At 39.3% G+C, this 24,568-nt stretch overlaps 2 protein-coding genes across 2 annotated transcripts in view; both read left to right on the top strand.

The window, feature by feature from the left end:
• LOC117425226 (uncharacterized) overlaps positions 1–24,568 on the top strand; it is a 159,010-nt gene that overhangs the window by 39,758 nt on the left and 94,684 nt on the right. The window lies entirely within an intron of this gene.
• LOC131698941 (C-type lectin domain family 4 member E-like) overlaps positions 22,306–24,568 on the top strand; it is a 43,639-nt gene continuing 41,376 nt past the window's right edge. The window contains exon 1 of the mRNA XM_058994028.1: positions 22,306–22,409. Coding sequence (XP_058850011.1) covers positions 22,307–22,409 — 103 coding nt within the window. The 5' untranslated portion in view covers position 22,306. The remainder of the gene's footprint in view (positions 22,410–24,568) is intronic.

The following is a 24,568-nucleotide window of genomic DNA, read 5'->3' as shown; positions in this document are numbered from 1 at the left end:
AACCCACTTGAACAACTACTTCAGCAGATTAGTATTATCATTTTATATCCCTGTACTGCACAGCTACCCATTATAAAAGTCATTTTGCAGTTTCCTGTGCTATAGCAGACTTGTGCTGGTTAGCCATTGTTTTTACAACACTTTACAATACATATCTGTGTTTCACCTGCTCACCTTTGCTTTACCATGATTGTGCTGTGCTTTAAACATGCTTTATATTTTGCTGTGCTTCTACCCAGGTATACCACACACTTTTACATGGAAGACAATGATCATTATATAGATCTTGAATATTATGGCTCACTCCATTTGACTACAGCTCCCATCATCCCTCACCGGTACTGCTGGTGATGAGGCATGATGGGAGCTGTAGGCACTGTATTGAATATGCAGCCTTCTGTCTTTCCCCATATTTAAGGTTGTTACCTCACAAGCCTGTATTGATAAAATGTGCATTATAGGGTTTTTATCAATGTAAACAAATGAGAAAAAGGAGAGCTCCTGTTCCTCTTCCCTAAGTTTCCATTTGTGTTTTTCTTCCCTGACCTGAAGCAGAGCTCCCTGTATATACAGCGTTCCTATCATACCCCCTTGCTGCTGCAGGGAGCAGCAGGTGAATGGCTGGCTGTCTGTCTAGTTCACAGAAACCAGAAAGCTTGCATTGTTACTGATAAAGCAGAGTGCACACACAAAAGACCAAACTCTGGAAGAATGTGATAAATATTCAGCCAGATTGTAGTGTCAAATTAAACAAGATTATGAGATGCAGGTTTCAGTGTAATGTCTTAATAAGAACATAAGAACATAAGAAAGTTTACAAACGAGAGGAGGCCATTCAGCCCATCTTGCTCGTTTGGTTGTTAGTAGCTTATTGATCCCAGAATCTCATCAAGCAGCTTCTTGAAGGATCCCAGGGTGTCAGCTTCAACAACATTACTGGGGAGTTGGTTCCAGACCCTCACAATTCTCTGTGTAAAAAAGTGCCTCCTATTTTCTGTTCTGAATGCCCCTTTATCTAATCTCCATTTATGACCCCTGGTCCTTTTTTCTTTTTTCAAGTCAAAGAAGTCCCCCGGGTTGACACTGTCTATACCTTTTAGGATTTTGAATGTTTGAATCAGATCGCCGCGTAGTCTTCTTTGTTCAAGACTGAATAGATTCAATTCTTTTAGCCTGTCTGCATACGACATGCCTTTTAAACCTGGGATAATTCTGGTTGCTCTTCTTTGCACTCTTTCTAGAGCAGCAATATCCTTTTTGTAACGAGGTGACCAGAACTGAACACAATATTCTAGGTGAGGTCTTACTAATGCATTGTAGAGTTTTAACATTACTTCCCTTGATTTAAATTCAACACTTCTCACAATATATCCAAGCATCTTGTTAGCCTTTTTTATAGCTTCCCCACATTGTCTAGATGAAGACATTTCTGAGTCAACATAAACTCCTAGGTCTTTTTCATAGTTCCCTTCTTCAATTTCACTATCTCCCATATGATATTTATAATGCACATTTTTACTGCCCGCATGCAATACTTTACACTTTTCTCTATTAAATTTCATTTGCCATGTGTCTGCCCAATTTTGAATGCTGTCTAGATCATTTTGAATGACCTTTGCTGCTTCAGCAGTGTCTGCCACTCCTCCTATTTTTGTGTCGTCTGCAAATTTAACGAGTTTGCTTACTATATCAGAGTCTGAATCATTAATGTAGATTAGGAATAGCAGAGGACCTAATATTGATCCCTGTGGTACACCACTGGTTACCTCACTCCATTTTGAGGTTTCTCCTCTAATCAGTACTTTCTGTTTTCTACCTGTTAACCACTCCCTAATCCATGTGCATGCATTTCCTTGAATCCCTACTGCGTTCAGTTTGAGAATTAATCTTTTATGCGGGACTTTGTCAAAAGCTTTCTGGAAATCTAAATAAACCATGTCGTATGCTTTGCAGTTATCCATTTTCAATGTTGCATCCTCAAAAAAGTCAAGCAGGTTAGTTAGACATGATCTCCCTTTCCTAAAACCATGCTGGCTGTCTCCCAGGATATTGTTACCATATAAGTAATTTTCCATTTTGGATCTTATTATAGTTTCCATAAGTTTACATATAATAGAAGTCAGGCTTATTGGTCTGTAGTTACCTGGTTCGGTTTTGTCTCCCTTTTTGTGGATTGGTATTACATTTGCTATTTTCCAGTCTGTTGGTACAACCCCTGTGTCAAGAGACTGTTGCATGATCTTGGTTAGCGGTTTGTAAATAACTTCTTTCATTTCTTTGAGTACTATTGGGAGGATCTCATCCGGCCCAGGGGATTTGTTTATTTTAAGAGCTCCTAGTCCCTTTAACACTTCTGCCTCTGTTATGCTAAAGTTATTTAAAACTGGATAGGAACAGGTCGACATGTGGGGCATGTTGTCCGTTTCCTCCTTTGTAAAAACCTGTGAAAAGTAATCATTTAATATATTTGCTATTTTTTTTTCTTCATCTATGATTTTGCCATTTGTGTCTCTTAGACATTTAACCTCCTCTTTGAATGTTCTCTTGCTGTTATAATATTGGAAAAACATTTTGGAATTGGTTTTAGCCCCCTTAGCAATATTGATTTCTATCTCTCTCTTGGCCTTTCTAACTTCCTTTTTGACTTGTGTTTGCAGTTCCAAGTACTCTTTCTGTGTGCTTTGTTTTTGGTCCCTTTTAAACGCTCTGTAAGGTGCCTTTTTTCGCTGAATATTTTTTTTAATTGATCTATTAAACCATTTTGGCCATTTTGTTTTAGATTTAGATTTGTCTACTTTTGGGATGTAATTGTTTTGTGCCTCTAGTACTACATTTTTAAAAAACAGCCACCCTTTTTCTGTGGATGTTTTCTCTATTTTACTCCAATCTACTTCTGTTAGTCTCTGTTTCATACCTTTGTAGTTTGCTTTTCTAAAATTGTAAACCTTAGCTTTAGTCATTACTTTTGGGGTTTTAAAAAATATTTCAAATGAGACCATGTTGTGGTCTGAGTTTGCCAATGGCTCTCTGACCTCTGTTTTAGTTATTCTGTCTTCATTATTTGAAAAGACTAAGTCAAGGCATGCCTCCCCTCTAGTCGGTGCCTTGACAAATTGCGTTAGGAAGCAGTCATTTGTCATTTCCACCATTTCAATTTCGTCCGTCGTGCCCCCCATTGGGTTTTCCCATTTTATACAGGGGAAGTTGAAATCCCCCATTAGTATGGCTTCTCCTTTTCTACACGCATTTCGAATGTCATTGTATAACAGATTATTTTGCTCAGCGTCTGAATTTGACGGTCTATAGCATGCTCCTATTATTATGCCCTTTGAATTTGTGTCCATTATTCTGACCCATATTGATTCTGCATTGTTTTCTTTGTCCTGATTTAACACCTGGGCTTCAAGGCTATTTCTTATGTATAGCGTTACCCCTCCGCCTCTTCTGTCCTGCCTGTCTTTCCTATATAGTGTGTACCCACTAATATTATATTCGTCTCCATCACTCTCGGACAACCAAGTTTCTGTAACACCTATCACGTCGTAGTTACTTGTTAGTGCAGTAGCTTCAAGTTCTAACATTTTGTTTCTGAGACTTCTAGCATTAAGATAAATACATTTAATAGTGGTCTTACCTGAGTTGTTGCTCTTGTTTTGATGTAGTCTCCCTTCTGTTTTTTTGTTTTCTCCCCCCTTCCTTTCTAGTTTAAATGCTTCTGTACCGCCTGAAGGATCCTTTCTCCGAGTAGATTGGTTCCCTTTCTGTTTAAGTGCAGTCCGTCCCACCTGTATAGATAGTCCTTGTTGTAGAAAGTGCTCCAATGTTCAAGAAAGGTGAAGCCTTCCTGTGTGCACCACGATTTCAGCCATGCATTTTGATTTTGTATTTCCAGCTGTCCATATGGTCCTTTGCAAGGCGCCGGCAGTATCCCAGAAAAGACCACAGTTTTGGTCTTGTCTTTTAATTTCCTTCCTAGTAGTACAATATTCTTCATCAGTTTGATTAAACTATTGCATTCTTTATTATTTGAGTTAATTATTATTATTCTATTTGTATTTTTATTTACAGGCCTATCTGCGCTGTATTTGGTTGTGATTGTATATTATTTGAGTTAATTAATAAACATTTTTTATTGTGAATTTTTATTTTTATTTTATTTGTATTTAACTGTTAACACTGCAGAGCTGTACAGAGGTCTATATCCACTCAGCACTACAAACACAGCCACACCTCAGTTGGAAGCACAGTATTAAATTCTTAATAGTATTGAAATAATGTAAGCAAGAATTATACAATATAGTGAAGCACGGTTTAGCATACTAAATATATTAATGAAACATGGTAACGCAAACACGTATATATCTGAAGGAGTTATAGGTTTGAAGGAGGTATAACTGCAGGGTACAAACATGAACAGGTGTTTTTGGATGTACACAAAAGGTTTAAATGACTCATCAGTGCAATGTTACTGTACTCTGACTAGTGAAAAGCTCAGGCGAGTAAGTACATACACATAGTGTTCGAGTTAAGGTTGGTAAAAGCCGTAACTGTAGAATTACAGGTAATTGGAATATGATGTCTAAAATGTACACTTAATTTGTAATACCGAAAGTTTACAGTAAACCACAGCCATGAATAAATGAATAGCTTAAATAATCACACAGACAAACTTCAGTGGAATAATGACAGAGGTGCATATCTCAAAGCAAGGGGGGAAGGATTCGGCACAACAGAGGTGCAAGAAGAGGCCCGGGGGAGGGTCTGACACCAGGAACCTAGTTTTTATGTATGCGTTGACCGCAAACATTTCATATGCTTTTCACTTTTGACATAAGCGACCAGGAACGAAAAAAGGCCAAAATATGTGCTAAATTGTAAGCGACTGCCTGCAAGGCAAACACAATTCCGCTAGTTTTAAGTGGAATAGGAACCCTGTGGCTCAGTGCTTCCTGGGTCACCTGTTTCAGCTTCTCTTTCATTTCCTATGAACCAGCCAATCCTACAAGCCTCTGTAACTGATCTGCAGGAACTCCCACCTTCTCTCCAACCTGGGATGTGGAAACATCGACCAATCAGCAAGCAGGTAAAGGTAATATAATGACATCAGCATACGACTTACATTCTTACCTCTCGACTGCAGAGCTTGCTCTTTAGTTGAATGGGAAGGCTTCATTTTTTAACCATGAAGTCAGCGGTTCATGTCCAGCTCTTTGCCTCTCCATTCAATTCAATGGGGTTGAGACGCCAAGCCATTACACCTGCTCGACAGGACTAGCTTTTCTTACTGTAATAACTGTGTGGGCCAGTCGGTTCATTTAATGTCTGCAGGTGCACACAGACAGACAGACCTTTCTCAAACATGGCTTCGAAGGGGTTGCTGGGACCCTGGATCGGCACTTTGCAGTAGGCGAGTCTCTGCAGGTCCTTCGTCATGTACAGGGGCTTATTGGGGACCAATCCTGGGGGCTTGTTACCTGAAACATACAGAGATGCACACAGACAGAGACCCCGAGCATGAGGCATTCATCCCCTACTACATGTAGGTGCTGTTGTAGACAGTTAATATTCTTAAAACAATAACCGCGTCCTATTATAATGTGCAACCACATTTTCAATATCGCTCTCTGAAAACGACCGCGGATTTAAACGTACAAGCAGCCAAAAATAGACCACATTCCAGGCTGTTCAAAGTGAAATTGTGTTTGTTCAACATCAGTGAATGACTACTGGGAATCTCTTCTTAGAAAGATGGTATTTATTAAGCACGCAACAAAATAAGTTTGAAAATCTCACAAAACACAATTAACAGCACATTAAAACATTACAATAAGAACTAAGGTTTTAAACACCAATTTACCAATGAAATATTAGAACACACTGACACTATAATAAGGGGTCGCACAATAGCTGAATAGATACTTAAGAGTATTGTTACCTTGCTTGGAAAGCAGTCAAGTTTCACCGTTCTGTTACCTTGTGTTTCTCCAAGTGTCAGGGCCCCTGATCTCGATGGATAAATACTGAGAGCCGAGGGCTCCAGGTGCAGTCTTGTAGTTTCTTGTTTCTTTGAATCTGAGAGAGCAGGTCGACAGAGATCAGAGCAGGTGGTCAGAAATTAAGGAGCAGAGCAGATAGGCAGAGATCAGGGAGCGGGTAGCCAGAGATCAAGGAGCTAATATTTACAGTTTGCTTTATACTTTCCAAACAAAGGGATTGTTTAATTTTCCCGCCATGCACTCCGATTGGCTAGTTCATGTCTGGATGGGATCGCAACCTTGATTGCCCCCTCCCCCCACCCCCCTTCCTCTTGCTAGATGAGTTCATTATCATAATTTAAAAAGGGGAAACTTAAAATATACATAACTATACATACATAAATACAAGTACATATACATAAATTCCCGTAATTTTTACCATAAGAAATTACATTTCTTTACAGGTTTTAATAAACAGATTTTCTTATGGATTTAATACCTTGGTTATTCTGCACTTGTTAGGTGGTTTAAGAATAAAAACCCTTGCATCTTGTACTAATAGTGGGTTTAAAGCAATAATGATGTCAAATTGTTTCAAATCTCTCATTTTCTTTTAAGCTGATTTAAACTACATTGTTTTTTCCTTTTTTTCACCTTACTGTAGGCTTTGTGCTACCCACCCCTCCTTCCCTCACTAGACTGGGTAATTCAGTTGCAGAGACGGGTTTCCTGAGTGCCTAATGTATTCGTGGTGTTAGATTGATCGTTATTGCTGGCAAAGCTAGACAATTAGGTTACATTTAATTCAATTTATTCAGTGGATTGCCATGAGCACTACATCCAGTGTAAGCACTGTGTGACATCAGGGATGGAAATGAGACTCCCATTGCATAGCAGTGTGATCCACTCCTGGTTTTCCTAGGAGTTCAATAAGACACACTTGAGCTTACCTCTACACTGTTGCTAATCAAACTGCTATGCAACAGGATTCTTATTCCCATCCCTGTGCCATACAGACAGATGCCTTCAGGTATCCCCAGATTTGATACTCTCAAAAACTTCTCATAAAGAATGTCCTTACCAAGTTTCTCCCCTGCGTCTGCCACCTGTCCGCTCCAGCTCATCCAGAACTCCACTGCTTGCCTGGTGTTCTCTCTGCCTCACTTCTCCCATGCTACTCCACTGCTCCGATCACTCCACTGGCTCCCGATCACCGCTCGCATCCAGTTCAAGACTCTTGTACTCGCCTACCGATGCCTTGACCAGACTGCACCCAGCTACCTCCAGACCCTCATCTCTCCCTACACCCCCACTCGACCTCTCCGCTCCGCCTGCACTAGAAGACTGGCTGTACCTCCTCCACGCTCCCCTTCCTCCAGAGCCTGCTCCTTCTCCACCCTCACCCCGCAGTGGTGGAATGACATTCCTATGGATGTCAGGACTACCCAGTCCTTAACCACTTTCCGGTGCCTCCTCAAGACACACCTCTTCAAACAAGACCTGTAAAACACATCTCTTCCCTTCTGGACTATATAGCACTCTACCTTTAATGCACTTTAATTTGCATTTATCTGCTCCCTATTTATACGTCACTATCAACACTGTTTTCTGCTCTTGAATTGCCCTGATATCAAATCGTATTGTGTTTTGCTTTTATTAGGACTGAAGTCATTGTATTTTGCTCTTAATTGTACTGTAATTCTTGATATGTATTTTATTTTGTATATTAATCTCTTACAAAGGGTCATAAAAGATAAGCTTGCAACATTGCGCAGAGCTGAGCGCCATGGAAACGCTACAAAAAGAAGGAGCATGTGAGAACTAACTTTATAAAGACCCATTCAAATTTGTAAAGAAGTTATTCACCAGTGAGAAGAATGGCACACTAAAAGCATCTAAGTTTGAGCTGGAAAGATATTTGGAGGAAACACATACAGATTAAAAAAGGCAGGAGACAATGTCAATTCCGTCAGACATCCCACCTATCAATCCACCAGAATACCATATGGAGGACTGTGCACCTAAGTGGAAAGAAGTAGAGCAAGCTGTGAAAAAAGCAAGGGTTTCATCATCAGGGCCTAATGAAGTTCCATACAGAGTGTACACGAGTGCTTCAGGAGTTCTACGAAAAACAGGTCGTACCAAGAGCATGGTGCCGAGCAGGTGGAGTCTTTATACCTAAAGAAAAAGATTCTACAAGCATCAGTCAGTTTCACCCTATTTCCCTATTAAATGTAGAGGCAAGATTTTCTTCACCTAATTGCTGAGAGATTGTCAACTTACCTATTAAAGAACTGCTTTATTGACACTTCAATACAAGAAGCGGGCATTCCAGGTTTCCCATGATGCTTAGAACACATCAGTGTGACCTGGCAACAATTCAATCAGCTAAAAAGGAGAGGAAGGAGCTCCATGTGACATTCCTGGATTTGGCTAATGCATATGGTTCAGTGCCACATGAACTTCTTTGGGCAGCATTTGATTTTTTCAGTGTACCGATGACAATAACAAATTTAGTGAAAGCCTACTTTGGAGATTTGCAATTTAGTTTTTCAACTTCAGAATTCAGCACTACATGGCAATGCCTAGAAGTTGGAATAATGGCAGGATGCACCATTTCTCCACTGGCTTTTACCATGGCAATGGAAGTAATCATTAGGGCATCAAAATGGGTAGTGGGAGGAGAGCGCTTGGCTTCTGGAATGCGACTACCACCAATTCGAGCATACATGGATGACATGACAACCATGACTACAACAGTAGCCTGCACTAATCAGTTATTGGGCAAATTAACCAATAACATTGAATGGGCACGAATGCAATTCAAGCCCACTATATCAAGGAGCATCTCTATAATTAAAGGTAAAGTAGTAGATAAAACGTTCTTCATTAATGGTGAGGCAATACCAACAGTGTCCGAGAAGCCAGTGAAGAGTCTTGGGAGATGGTACGACAGGGATCTAAAGGATACAGTTAATGTGGGAGAAGTTAGACAACAAGCAGTGGAAGGGTTGAAGAGCATAGAGAGCAGCGCTTTACCAGGCAAACTAAAACTCTGGTGCTTTCAGTTTGGTCTACTGCCAAGGTTGCTGTGGCCACTGACTGTACGAGGTTTCTTTGACAACAGTAGAGAAGCTGGAAGCTTTAATCAGTTCACACATCAGGAAATGGTTGGGAGTTCCACGCTGCCTCAGCAGAGTGGGACTTTATGGTAAAGGAATACTGCAGCTACCTGTCTCCGCTCTAACTGAGGAGTTTAAGTGCACCAAGGTCCAACTGGAAATGACATTAGTAGAGTCACGCGACAAATGCATAAGGGAGGCAGCACCTGTGTTGAAAACTGGAAGAAAGTGGGCGGCAAAGAAAGCTGTGGAGGATGCAAAGGCTGCCCTTCGAATTGGTGATATCATGGGGCAAGTTCAGCACGAAAGAGGGGGTCTTGGTCTCAGTTCAGCTCCTCCTACATGGAAGCTGGTAGTCAACAAGGTGCAAAAGCAGGAGGAGAGGATGAGATGGTAAGAAACAACGCAAGATTGGCTGCTAAGAAACAACGCAAGATTGGCTGGCAAAACCTATGGTCAATGGAACAGAGCAGGATCAGTTTCCTCATCAGGTCAACATATGATGTTCTCCCATCACCTCAGAACCTAAGCCTCTGAGTAGGAGATGATCCCTCATGTCCTTTGTGTTCATCACCTGCAACATTAAGGCACATTTTGACAGGATATAAGGTGGCTCTTAGCCAAGGACGGTTTACTTGGCGCCATGACCAGGTGCTGCGATGTTTCATGAAATCACAACTGTAAGTTGCCCTGGGTAAGGGTGTCTGCTAAGAAATATATAATAATAATACATAAAAATAATAATAATAATAAGTGTGGATCTCTTTAAAGTTCTCCTGCTTGTTTTATTGCAGTCCTTCCTCAATGTGTGAGTTTGTGGATTGTTTCTCAATTATACCGGGTTCGATCACTGTACAAGCAGCAAGACCACAATGTTATATCAATGGGGCCCCTTGTGATGTTTGTTTGTGATTTACTTTTAGATTCAATCAAGTTGCAAGGGGGGAGGTTTTGGGAGGGGAGTGGTCTAGAAAGCTGAAGATGAGGGATTGGGGATGGTAGAAAATCAACAATAAAAAATAAGTAATCTATTTTAGAAAGTTGATTCTAAATGACTTTAATAAAATTCACGCCCACCTTATCTTATATTCGCTCATCTAGGCTAGTTGTGACAAAAAAGAGTTGTGAAAGCTAACATGACTGTTTTATGTAATATTGTTTAATACTGTATGTATCATGGAACTACATTACACAGCTCATTATATATATTTTTCTATTCTGAACAGTCGTCGTAAATTGGACAATGTTTTCAGCGGCGTACAAGGAAGCATGTCGTACAGTGTTCTGAATTTCAACATGTGGACACTCTGGATACCACTACAAGGATTTTGCCCCTAGACACATAGGTAATGGGAAACGTGGCATTTTGCAGGGGTTCTGCAGTGATGTTTCTTCTCTGTTTCTTCTGCTCTATGGAGTGCGCAGAAAGATAAGACTCCAATCCTGGTCCTGGAGGGTCATAGTCCAGCAGTTTCCTGTCTCAGAAAATGACCAACCCTTTCAAAAATGCACTCTCTAAGGACTTATATAAGACATTTTTGTATTTAGCCTTTACCTGTATTTGACCTTTATCTGAGATCAGAGGTCACAGGCAAGGACGTTTTTTGATAGCGCATAGTAACCCTGACCTTATTAGCACTCTGAAAGAAGTTATAAGTATGCGTTCTGATTTTAGGGTTTTACCCAATGTAACCCAGTTTCTCTCCGCCCCTGTTTAAAATTCTTTGGTGTGTCTGGGAATCAGTTTTTAAAAAAGCTACCATAGTTTAAAGCTGGTATTGTTTTTATGTGTTTTCTTGCTGCACTTAAGCATTTAATTAAATAATTCTACACAATTCTTAAAAAATAAAATTTCACCTGAAAATCAGAACCCCTAGTTATGAGCCATACGTGTAATTCTACTTCAATAGCACTATGTAACACAATTTTTGTTCCTGGGTAGTAAGTGTTATTTCCTAATTGCTTATGCCTCAAAAGTATAGAAAATGGCTACTATTCCCCACAAACTTTGCTTTTGTGACCAGGACAGTGATATTTTGAAATTTACCTATTTCCAATGAGAAAACAGGCGAATTTGTGTCATTTCGTTCACATAAAGTCAGAAAAAAACAACATATGAATCCAAATTAACATGTATTTATACTAAAGTAATACAAAAATGACTACAAAAGATTTAGAAGTGAGTAGTTTTTCGAGATTTACGATTATACTGTAAATCACTTTCACGAATCAGCCCCCAAATGTAGTCTCCCATCATGTTCTCGTTATACTGTCCTTGGTAGCGGCGTTCAAAGTCCAGTATATCCTGGTGGAAGCGCTTCCCTTGCTCCTCCGAGTACGCTCCCATGTTCTCCTTGAATTTATCAAGATGCGCATCAAGGATATAGACTTTGAGGGACATCCTACAGCCCATTGTGCCGTAGTTCTTCACCAGAGTCTCAACCAGCTCCACATAGTTTTCGGCCTTGTGATTGCCCAGGAAGCCCCGAACCACTGCGACAAAGCTGTTCCAAGCCGCTTTCTCCTTACTAGTGAGCTTCTTGGGGAATTCATTGCCCTCCAGGATCTTCTTTATCTGTGGTCCGACGAAGACACCGGCTTTGACCGTCCTGGTCACAAAAGCAAAGTTTGTGGGGAATAATAGCCATTTTCTATACTTTTGAAGCATAAGCAATTAGGAAATAACACTTACTACCCAGGAACCAAAAAAAAAAAAAAAATCTGTTACACGGTGTAGTCTGCAATTGCAACCTCTGCCTTAGCATGTTGTAATATCTTTTATTTTTTTATTTATTTTATTTTTTTCTTTTCTCTCTTTTCTATATTTTATTTTTTTCAATTAGTTAATTTTATTTATTATTAGTATTATATAATAACATATCTCTCTATTTTCAATATTATTTATTTTTGTCTGATTTAATAGGATTTTGGTGGGTGGGTGATATGATAGGTGGCTATCATTTTTTTTTTTTTTTTTTTGTTCAATGTGATTGTTGACTGGATGTTGTCCATGTTAAAATCCAATAAAAAAACAAAAAAACAATTGAAAACAAATCAACAAAGATTTTTTTTTTTTTTGTTGCTGGTCCCCTAACTAAATCTTTCACTTGTCACGTGATAGGGGTGTGACGTATTCAGCGATGACGTATTTTGAAGCTTTGTGCGAATAGGTCACCACAGCTAAGCCACCACAGGCCACCACGAGCAAGGTCTCCGAGCCAGCAGTTATACACTCTTGGATCCTTCAGCCAGACTTGGATGCACGCAGCAGACTTGCTGTGGAGGCGACTTGGAGGAGGGAGTGGTCAGTGAAGCCTCCCTTTATGGTCGGGAGCGCCTCAGGATACGCCCCTCCAGCCAATCAGGGACTCTCTGTCAACCAAACCTTGACTGAGCCACGTCAATCAATTGGCTGTCAGTGCGTCCTTGCTGAGTACCCGAGCTGCAAGGTAGGAAGTGACCATTATTAATACAAAACTTAAACAAAACACCAACGAAGCATTCATTCCCTGTGCAGAGCTACCACCCTGCCATACTGACCCCTACAAAGCTTAACTGATTATAGCATGGAGACAAATAACAAGCACAACATGCTTATTCAAACAGTTTGAACCAGCCCCTAGTTATATTAGCATCACATTTCATTATTTGGTGTCACCAGTTGCTAGGTTAATGCCCTGGCTCCACACAGAATAAAGCTGATCTCACCCCATAGCCACAGACAAAAGCAATGTATGTATACATTGGTCTCAGAAATAAGAGGAAGGAAGTCTTGAGCTATACTTTAACTTTTTCCTGCAAATGTTAACAATTATCAAAAGTCTGCTTGTTCCATCTCCCTGAGAGTAGGTGAACGGTCAGAGCATATTAACCCAATATTTTCCTGTTACAATACGTTTAAACCCCTTTCTGAGTCCTCTGTAGCTCACTCCTCATACAGCAATATATCTATAGAGATGGACAGCATTTCCACTGCTTCGCAGAGTGAAATGTGAAAGCCCACTTCCTCTAGCCCCTGTCCAGCCCTGCAGAGTCTGCACTGTTAATATAGCAGTCAGAACTTCCTGTTCAGTTCAGACGTGTATCTGGCTCTTCTCAGACAACACTTGCTATGGAGATGGACAGCTATGAATCAGATCAGGTTTATGAAAACGTGGACATCAAGCAGCCGCCAAGCAGGAGAGCAGGAAAGCAACATGGGTGTAAGTAGAGAGACACACAGGCACCAATCTTCAAGTTAGCATGGGTACCCCCATTTCTCTTTCTCTTGTCTTCTGTTTTCCCCTAAGCATTCTCTTATATATTATTATTATTATTATTATTATTATTATTATTATTATTATTATTATTATTCGTTTATTTAGCAGACGCCTTTATCCAAGGCGACTTACAGAGACTAGGGTGTGTGAACTAGGCATCAGCTGCAGAGTCACTTACAATTACGTCTCACTCGAAAGACGGAGCACAAGGAGGTTAAGTGACTGGCTCAGGGTCACACAATGAGTCAGTGGCTGAGGTGGGATTTGAACCGGGGATCTCCTGGTTACAAGTCCTTTTTTTAACCACTGGACCACACAGCCTCCTATAAACATTTTTGTATTTAGCCTTTTAAACAGAGCTTTGACACATGAGACTAAGCTAATAAACCAGCCCTAAAACAGTAGGAAAAGAGTTCTTAAAAGGTGCATAAGGACCTTTTTATTTTATTGTGTTACATGTTCCCATGTGTTGCTAACTGTTTACGTAAGGTATGTGTTGTTGTTCCAATTTTTTTTTTTTTTTTTTTACATTGTGACCACTTTTTTAAATCTTTTAAATTGCATTCTCTGCCTCAAGATGGCTTCCCATGTACCCTCATGGACCTCTCTGAACTACATTTCCCATCATCCTCCTGCTCACTGGAAAATCCATCTGTTACATATGTGATTACATTCCTGTGCCACCTCAGTCAGAACTGAAGGCTCCAGTTCCAGTGTTCAGAAAGTGAAAAGACTGGAACTCAGGCCTCCTCCAGAGGAAGGTGAAAGGCATGAATGAGAGGCTGCTGAACTAGCCTGTTGTCTGTCCATTTGAAAGAGTCAGAGGCACTGGTCCCAGTTCACTTGCTGTATGGTTCATCATGGCAAGGAATTAATTAAATATTTATCTATTTCAGGTACTGGAAAGACAATGAGCCAGACAACACAATGTTGTTTAAAGGTAACCGGAATTCTAATGCAGACTGTGCTGTCATCGATTACAGAGCAGCTTCTCTGCAGAGTTGGGGTGATACACTGTGCTCTATGCCAGTCAGAAGGGTTTGTGAAACTATCTCAGCGATCCCCGCTAGTTAAATACTAATGGGGGTGTAACAGGGCGAGGAGCCCTGTACATGTGTTTGTTTATTTATAGAACAGGGTACCGCTCTGCCCCTGTGCAATTTATTATTTTGTATTTGTTTTGTTGTAATTATTATTATTATTATTATTATTATTATTATTATTATTATTATTATTATTATTGTTTATTTATTTATAAATATAATGGTGGAGCTGTGTTTTGTTATTATTTTGTATTGTTTAGCAGCGTGGATGGGAAGCCCTATCCACATTAAAAACCTTGTGCAGAAGGTGACCATCTCCCGAGTTATTTAGTTGTTTTAATTGTTGCTAATTGGGAGATGGTGACCTCTATATAAGCCTGCAGTTCTCCGTGCTCTGTGTGGGTGTTCGAGAGGAGTTTAAAAGTAAAATAAAAAAATAAATAAATAAATAAATAAAATAATAATAATAATAATAATAATAATAAATATATAATATACAGGAGCAGTGAAGGCGATTGCCCAGCCTGACCTGTAGTAAGTTTTTGTGTTTGTGATTTGTTTTTATTTAACCTTCTGTTTTTGCTCTGTGTTTTTGTTTAAATATTTTATTTGTTTTTGTTATTTAAATAAATGTTGCCTCTTTTTGCGCCGCAGTATTTTTGAGTTTGTTTTTCTTCCTTCATTCTGGCCTGACGTCACCACTTAGCCATCCTGTCACAGGGGCCTCTTGTAATATGATTCATTTGAAATCTCATTCTCAATACATAAGTATCGTTTGCATATTGCTCAGATTGAATTGACTGGCTGACTGGAAGTTCTGTGCATTTCTTGTAGTTTAGGTTCTGCTGACCAGGCTATACTGTGTTTTATTAAGTGCAGGAGCTTGCTTGTTCCCGCGCACATCGGTGTGATTTGCTGTGTTAGGCAAACAATAGAGATGATAGCCGCTCATCTGAGTGTTTTTGGTGTGGTTGCAAGGTGTGCAGTATGTTGTAGAGAGAAGGGAAGTGGGTGAGAGGGCAGGAAGTGAAAGTCTATTAGGCTTTGTGGTCTTTGGTCCTCAAAGACAATTTCTCTAGAGCAGCTCACCAGTTTATAAAAGTACGAAACAGAAAAGTAAATCCTAGACAATTGTTGAGTATTGTTTATTGCTTTACCCCTCTGCGCTTTATACAAGGGGTGTGTGTTATATTGAATGTCTATTCCTGTCCCCCGAGTTAGACTTGTATTTGCTTTGGACTCTACTGTATTAACATTATTGTTTTTCTTGAAATTTACATGTGTTTAAAAATGTACATATTAACATTGCAACTGCATTACAGTGCAAAAGCAATCATCATTTATATATATTTTTTTCTAAATATTTAATGTGTTTTCTCTTTTAATGCCCAATATGTGCGTTCCCTATCATTTTCTGTTGCTGCTTCTCCTCAGATTGGTGCTTGATTTGCTTACTAAAATTTCTTACATCAGCGCAGAATGTTTCACTGCACTGCGCAACACTAATAAGCTTCCTCTTTGATATTTTTTACATTTAGTTTTTGGGTTTTAACACTAAAATCACAGCCCCAGTTTATACTGTAGTGCTTGTTGGACCGATCTGGTGAACTTACTTTTATTGTAACTGCCATCAACATTGCTGTAATAGAATAATAAATGTCATTCCACCCCAACTCAACCAGAAAAGGGACATTTCGTTGCCCGTCCGTATCAGATTCACCTGGGAGTTTTCTGACATACTGAGTTCAGAAATGATAGCCATTTTTTTTTTTTAAATGTCCCCTTTGACCTGTGACCTGGCAAAGGTCAACCTAAAGTGAGGAAGGACCTTGAACAGAAAAATCACCCAGGGTGTAATTTAGATGCTACCATCATGTGTAGCACCTTATTTTACTCGTATTGAATAGGGCTTTTCAGAAAAAATAAATACTAGGAACACCCTACTCACTTCTGGCAAATTACAAGACGAGGGGTAACTGACGAGTTTTATTCTAACTGCAGCCTAACCCTTTACCCTGTAGGGGATGTGGGTCCTAAAATGTAAGTATTGCTGTAAGACCCTTCGGCACCAGTCTTGGATAGGTACTTTAACCTCACTGAAGTGGCCATAAGCAATGCTTGAATGCATGACAAATGCAACTTCAAAAATCCAAAATCCCTGGATACCAACATATTTTGCTTGATGCTTGTAGATCTCATCAACATCTATCCAAACATACCTTTGGGTGATTTTTTGGATTCCCCCGACGAAAGTTATTACGGCCTAAACTTGGTACAAATAGCAAAAATTCAAATTTCAAGGGGATTTAATGACCAGTGGTGGGACTTGAAACCAAAAGTTTTTCACAGAATTTGGAAGACTGGTTCCTAAGGTTCTTACAGCAATACTTACATTTTAGGACCCACATCCCCTACAGGGTAAAGGGTTAGGTTTGCCAGAAGTGCTCCTAGTATTTTTTTCCTGAAAAGCCCTATTCAATAGGAGTAGAATGAGGTGCTACGCATGATGGTAGCATCTAAATTGCACCCAGGATGATTTTTCTGGTCAAGGTCCCTTCTCACTTTAGGTTGACCTTTGCAAGGTCACAAGTCGAAGGGTAAATTAAAAAAATAAAAAAATAACAGCTATCATTTCTGACCTCAGCCTGTCTGAAAACCGCCAGGTGAATCTTTCTAGGAAAATCTGAGACGGACAGACAATGGCACTGGTTGAGGTGGCATGGAATGACGCTAAAGTGTGGATCTCTTTAAAGGTCTCCTGCTTGTTTTGTTGCAGTCCTTCCTTAGTGTGTGAGTGTGTGGGTTGTTTCTCAGTTATACCAGGGTCAAGCCCATGCTATAGCAAACAGCATATGTGATACAAGGTTAAAGAAAGCTCTCAGAGTCTGTTATTATAGTCATCAGTAACGCTAGGTTTTAAAACATGTTTATTGCTTTCAGAAAATGAGCTTTGCTTCAACATGGGTCTCTATGTGGTCAGGACGTGGGATTGTTAGTGCTGCTGCACACAGGGTGAGACTGTACTGTTGTCACAGGGTATTAGTTAGCAGTCCCTTGCATTGCCTCTATTTTGCAAGCTGCCTTCTTTCGAAACTTCCTCTTCACACGTGTAATAAACTACATTTAACATTTTGGTGGGTGCTGATTGGATTAAGTCTGTTTTTTGAGGAACTAACAAAATGTGACACTTCCTATCTGCTAATCTGGTACACTCACTCTTGGCTGCAGTACTATTAAAGATCTCCCTGGATTCACTCCATATATATATATAAATAAATAAATGTAGCGCCCTGTCCATAGATCATAAGTGATAATATAGTTGACTACGCCACCCTTACTAGATGTTATAATTATATAAGGGAAATTGAGTATTTAAACAAGTAAATCTTAACCCCCCGCATAGATTCCCTTCAATTAAATGAAAGGCATAGACATATATGCAATTCAAAAATGCCAAGGCTGTTTATTAAAATAGAAAGGAAAAAGCTGAATAAAAAAAACTCAACAGTATCATACAATTCAAACAAAACCATTACAGTAATATCAGTTAGATTGATGTATTAAGGCAACTTGAGACCATAATTAAAATAATTAAACACAAGCAGTGCTATCCACTCAAAAGGAGAGACAACTAGGTTGGTGTAACATGTGAAATATCCAATATCAAATAATTAAATCGTTCCTTTACGACAGACAGCTATAACTAAAGGACAAAAGGCCAAACACTTAGTTATTAATACTCTTAAAGATCCAAACCTAGTAGATGAAAGCAACTTCAACTTGTAACAACAAAATGCAATTGTACGTAGATTAACCATTTCATTATGTATAGCAGTCTCATGTGCAAAATAGCAAGGTGCAATATTTATACACTAATCAATAGTCTTATTTAAATATGTATAGCAGCAAAGTCAAAGTGCCATGAGTGCATAGTAGTATTAGCTGTCCAATAGGTGGACTAGATATTCAAATGCACATTTATCCTAGTGCAACGAAACCCCAGAGTCCAAATCAGTGCTTAATGATATTAACCAGTTAATGTAGACACGCAACAGTCTGTGTAGTAAAGCAACATAGAAAATCGGTAGCATCAGTACAAAAACTAAACTAGTTATCTAACATTCTCATGGGGTCAGTGTGAAGTGAGCAACAGCTTTGAGTAGTGGTTAAAGAAACAGCTTTGTAACCAGGAGGTCCCCGGTTCAAATCCCACCTCAGCCACTGATTCATTGTGTGACCCTGAGCAAGTCACTTAACCTCCTTGTGCTCCGTCTTTCGGGTGAGACGTAATTGTAAGTGACTCTGCAGCTGATGCATAGTTCACACACCCTAGTCTCTGTCACCTTGGATAAAGGCGTCTGCTATATATATATATTTATATATTATATACACACACACACTATATGTAATACCCAGGGCCAGGCTCCTTTTAATTGGACAGCCAATCTCAGATAGGACAAATGTACAAACAAGGATAGTTCAATCAATTATATCTTTAATAAGAAAAATACACAATTTAAAAAAAGAACAGAAGGAATGGAGAAAGAGGATACAATGTAAATAACAAATTCTAAAACACTTCACTTAACACATCGATACAATATAGGACAAAAATAAAAAGTAAACAACCCAATCGACTCAATTACACACTTTCCCAATAATATCTCACAGTGTAAGCAAAATAAAAAGTAACCATTTAACAGATCAAAACAATCAAAATAAAGAAAAATCCCATATAACATAACACCATGAACACAATATATAAATCAACAATTTGTAAAAAGAAAAACAAAAACATTAACACTGCAAGGCAAAATGGTAGAGAAATGAAAAAGGTTCACAAATGGACTACATACAAAATGACAGTGCCATAAAGAATAACTATAAGATAAAGCCTATAGACAAAGCTCACACTCCATTAACCCCCAGACAAAACATATGTTTTAAAATCCACCAACACAATTAATACAATAATTAAAATAGAATTACCGGTTTCAATTCTAAAATGGATACATCATAAAATCAATTAGCCCATAAACAATAAATAGTGGCCCAACGCGAGGGAAAAACAGAGAGCCAATATATTACAAATGTCAATTTAACCATACACTTTCTCAGCTACACAAACCAACTTTGTTCTCACCACATACAGAAAGTATTAACGGATCATGACTCTTCCGCGGATCAACTCATTCGTGGGTAGAACATTTAATTTTCCAATCAAACTGGAATAAACGCTAAAAACAAAACTTAACTAAAATTAACAACCAAAAGTCGCTCTGTATTTTCCTGGCGTTCACAAACACAATCTCTCTCGGTCAAGGGCACACTGCGTCACCATCCAGCAGCCGGTTTTTAAAGCAGCACCGCTCCTTTATCCAATAGACTCCGGGCAGAACATATTGCGCTCGTTGGTTTCAATGAAGTCGTCATGATAACAGGACCAACAGGAAGAATCTCAAACTAGTTAAATACAAACAAAACAATTCGTACAAAAAAAGAAGAGAGAAAGCGCAAAGTCAAACACTGCTGTAATCCAATACAACAGAAAAAAATACGAAACATTAAAATCACGTGTGTATTCATTTAACTACAATTCCCAATAGTGATAATTTAGTACTATTATTAATAAGTAAGCACCGTTTACATATATAGAGATATATATATAGTATATATCTCAAATAAAAGAAACAAAAATAACACAACAATATAAATCCCAAAACAATCAGTGACAAAAATAAATCTTTAAAGTGAAAACGCAATAAGCAAAAACAAAGCCTAATGAAAACAGGGATCGATGCCCTCTAAAAATAGAAACACATACAATTAACATCAGCTCTGCTATCAAGTTAAATACCGATATATTCCCCTACTTCACACACTGTACCTATACATTTATTGAAGCAGAATAAAACTACATAGCTGCCTTTATTGCACACATCCTTAAAGTCTCGTAAAAATACATTTTAGTATTTTAAGCCCATCAATCGTTGCCTGCTTAACTGTATTGCCATTTAAAAAGACAGTTCAAAACATATACATCCCGCAATACTTCTGTAATGATAATGCGTAATGCGTAATGAATGTATGGGGGGCGGAGATAAATAAAAATAAGAATTAAAAAGTTCACCACCTGTCTCATGTGTCTGCTGAATATTAACCAATTCAATATTAATACAACTTCCCCAGTAATCAAACCATGGTTAAAATGCTTTACAGTAACATACCAAAAGTAGGAAAACAATATTTACCTCGGGCAAACACAGCAGAGACACAGAACACTATGTAACACAATTTTTGTTCCTGGGTAGTAAGTGTTATTTCCTAATTGCTTATGCCTCAAAAGTATAGAAAATGGCTATTATTCCCACAAATTTTGCTTTTGTGACCAGGACAGTGATATTTTGAAATTTACCTATTTCCAATGAGAAAATGGGCGAATTTGTGTCTTTTCGTTCACATAGACAGAAAAAAACAAAATATGAATCCAAATTACCATGTATTTATACTAAAGTAATACAAAAATGACTACAAAAGATTTAGAAGTGAGTAGTTTTTCGAGATTTACGATTATACTGTAAATCACTTTCACAAATCAGCCCCCAAATGTAGTCTCCCATCATGTTCTCGTTATACTGTCCTTGGTAGCGACGTTCAAAGTCCAGTATATCCTGGTGGAAGCGCTCGCCTTGCTCCTCCGAGTACGCTCCCATGTTCTCCTTGAATTTATCAAGATGAGCATCAAGGATATGGACTTTGAGGGACATCCTACAGCCCATTGTGTCGTAGTTCTTCACCAGAGTCTCAACCAGCTCCACATAGTTTTCGGCCTTGTGATTGCCCAGGAAGCCCCGAACCACTGCGACAAAGCTGTTCCAAGCCGCTTTCTCCTTACTAGTGAGCTTCTTGGGGAATTCATTGCACTCCAGGATCTTCTTCATCTGTGGTCCGACGAAGACACCGGCTTTGACCTTTGCCTCAGACAGCTTAGGGAAGAAGTCTTGAAGGTACTTGAAGGCTGCCGACTCCTTATCTAGAGCTCTGACAAATTGTTTTATAAGGCCCAATTTGATGTGCAGTGATGGCATCAGCACCTTCCTGGGGTCCACCAGTGGCTCCCACTTGACGTTGTTCCTCCCCACAGAGAACTCGGACCGCTGTGGCCAGTCCCGCCTGTGGTAGTGCGCCTTGGTGTCCCTGCTGTCCCAAAGGCAAAGATAGCAGGGAAACTTGGTAAAACTGCCTTGGAGACCCATCAGGAATGCCACCATTTTGAAGTCTCCTATGACCTTGATGCCATCTCAGAAAAATGCAGATATGTATCCACTTAGGCAGCTGGAACTAAACTGAACTGGTGGGCTTAAGGCCCCTGTATTTATGCTACTATTTATATTGCTGGAAAGTTCTAGAAAGTTCTAGAAGTTACTCCAAGTTTACTCAGCACTGAATCTATCTGGAATGTTCTGGAAAATAGGTAAATTTCAAAATATCACTGTCCTGGTCACAAAAGCAAAGTTTGTGGGGAATAATAGCCATTTTCTATACTTGTGAGGCATAAGCAATTAGGAAATAACACTTACTACACAGGAACCAAAAAAAAAAAAATAAAATTGTTACACGGTGTAATTGTAGTGATTAAAATAATATTAATGATGATAATCATTTTTGATTTGTACTTGTAATTTTCTGATTTGTATGTGTTATTTTTTTGAGTTGTACCCATATTTTTGATTTGTACCTGTAATTACAAGTACAAATTCTTTTTATGCATACGAATATTTTTGACAGTGATCTCCCTCCATAGTGAAACACCACTTCCTCTAGCCTCTGTCCAGCCCTGCAGAGTCTGCACTGTTAATATAGCAGCTAGAACTTCCTCTCTAGCTCACTTCTCTACAGCACTAGCAATGGAGATGGACGGCATTTACACTGGGCTGCAGAAACCCTCGGAGGATGTCTACTCCACAGTAAACCAGCCCCAGGGCAAGAGAGCAGGTGCACAACAAGGGGGTAAGTACCACACTGGGTCACATTTAAACATGTCCCCGCTTCACTTTACTACTGCTAAAAGTCTAGACATTCACTGAAAGGGTGTTTTTTTTTGTATACAAGTAACAGAAGTTAATGAGAACTGAAGCTCAATCAAATTGATTCACATACTGATAAAAAATTTTAAAAAGTCTTCACATTTGCTTTGTTTATTCCATTACTTTCTTCAGCAATTTTATCTGTAGTTGTGTTTAAGGAAGTTAAATGTACCACAAGACAAGTGCAATTCTGTGGTTCCACTTTGTGCAATACAGGACAGAAGAAACAACGTAAGTTGCATACTTCTAAATTAAAACAGCAACCCTGATCAACACTGGCCAATGATTACATGTTTTGAAAAAGAGAAACACTAAAATGATTAGCATGAAAAGAATTCAAGCACACCTTACTATGAACACTTTAAAATCTTCTTCTGAAATAAAACTGTCTGAGTAGCAGAAATGAGCTCAGTATATTGAGACAGTGTGGACCTTTATAATTCCTGGGCTTAGTGAGACTATCACCACATGAATCTTGCACAAGCACTGCTGGCTGACTAGAACACTGGGCAGTGATAGGGCTCTGGGGCTGTCTCTGTGTGCCTGTGCATGTTGTGTGTGAATCAATGCTGTGCTGCTCTCTCTCTCTCTCAAATTCAAATTCAAATTCAAAGGTGCTTTATTGGCATGACCATTATTCACAGTATTGCCAAAGCAATGCATACACAGTACATCATCTGAACATTAAATAGACAATAACACTGATGAGAATAATAATGATAATAATAATGGTAAACAAATATAAATAATAACCACGTTATTAATAAGTTAACAATAACAACAATGAAATATAACAAGATTTGAACTAATGTAGAGTGCTCACTGTTTGTCCCTCAGGCTGTGACAGGCGGCTGTGTACTGGGCTGCCAGTTGGACACAGCTGGACTCCTCTCCGAGGAGGATTGGGAGTTTTTGAGAGTCTGGCAGGTCTGAGAATGTTTTGCAGAGATTTTTTATTTGTGGGAAGAAAGTTTCCCTTATTTCTGTGTATTTTATACACTGCAGTAGAAAGTGCATCTCTGTCTCTACTTGTTGGAGTTGACAGTGATGACACAGCCGGTCCTCTTTGGGCAGCCAGGTCTGCCTGTGTCGGCCTGTTTCTATGGCCAGGCTGTGCTCACTGAGCCTGTATTTGGTTAGGATCTGCCTCTGCTTGTTGTCTTTCACCCTGCTCAGGTATTCAGCCAGGGTGTAGTGTCTTTTTAGGGCCCGATAGCACTCTAATTTGCTTTGTGTTTTTGTGTGTGTGTCCCAATAGGTGAGGTAGTTTTGTTTGTGTTGTGTTATAATTTGGTTAACTAGAATTGTCTGTGTTGGAGCAGTGCTGTCCTGAGGCTGGTTGGTGTTAGTGTGTGTTAGTGCAGTGAGCTTCAGGACCAGCTGGCTGAGGGGACTCTTCTTTTGGCTCAGTTCTTGGTACTGCAGGGCTTTACTGTGGTAGGAGTTTGGGTTGCTTTGTTTTAGATGAAGCCAAAATTTAATTGCTCTTTTTTGTATTGAGATCAATAATGGATATTGACCTAGTTCTGCTCTGCACGCGTTGATTGGTGTTTTTCTCTGTATTTGCAGGATGTTTTTGCAGAACTCTGTGTGCAGGGCTTCTATTGGGTGTTTATCCCATTTAGTGTAATCCTGCTCTGTGAGCGGACCCCACACTTCACTGCCATAGAGGGCAATGGGTTTGATAACACTTTCAAAAATTTTGAGCCAAATTCTAATGGGGAGTTTTATATAAAGCTTTTTCTTTATGGAATAGAAAGCCCTGCGGGCCTTCTCTCTTAGTGCATTCACTGCCGGGTTAAAGCGACCTGATGCGCTGATGTTTAGGCCCAGGTAGGTGTAGTGCATGCAGTGTTCTATTGTGGTGTGGTGTAGTGTGAAGATGTCGATGTCTCTGTCTCTCTCTGTCTGTCTCTCTCTCTCTCTCTCTCTCTCTCTCTCTCTCTCTCTCTCTCTCTCTCTCTCTCTCTCTCTCTCTTTTGTTTTGATAGTTACTTAGTTGTTCTTTTTGGGTGTTTGTTTGTTCGTAGGTTAGTGGTGTGTGTGTGTGTGTGTGTGTGTGTGTGTGTGTGTGTGTGTGTG

The sequence above is a fragment of the Acipenser ruthenus genome, chromosome 20, assembly GCF_902713425.1.
Source record: "Acipenser ruthenus chromosome 20, fAciRut3.2 maternal haplotype, whole genome shotgun sequence".
NCBI lineage: Eukaryota > Metazoa > Chordata > Actinopteri > Acipenseriformes > Acipenseridae > Acipenser > Acipenser ruthenus.
Note: the sequence above shows the minus strand (reverse complement) of the source record. Positions and strands in the feature narration are given on the sequence as shown.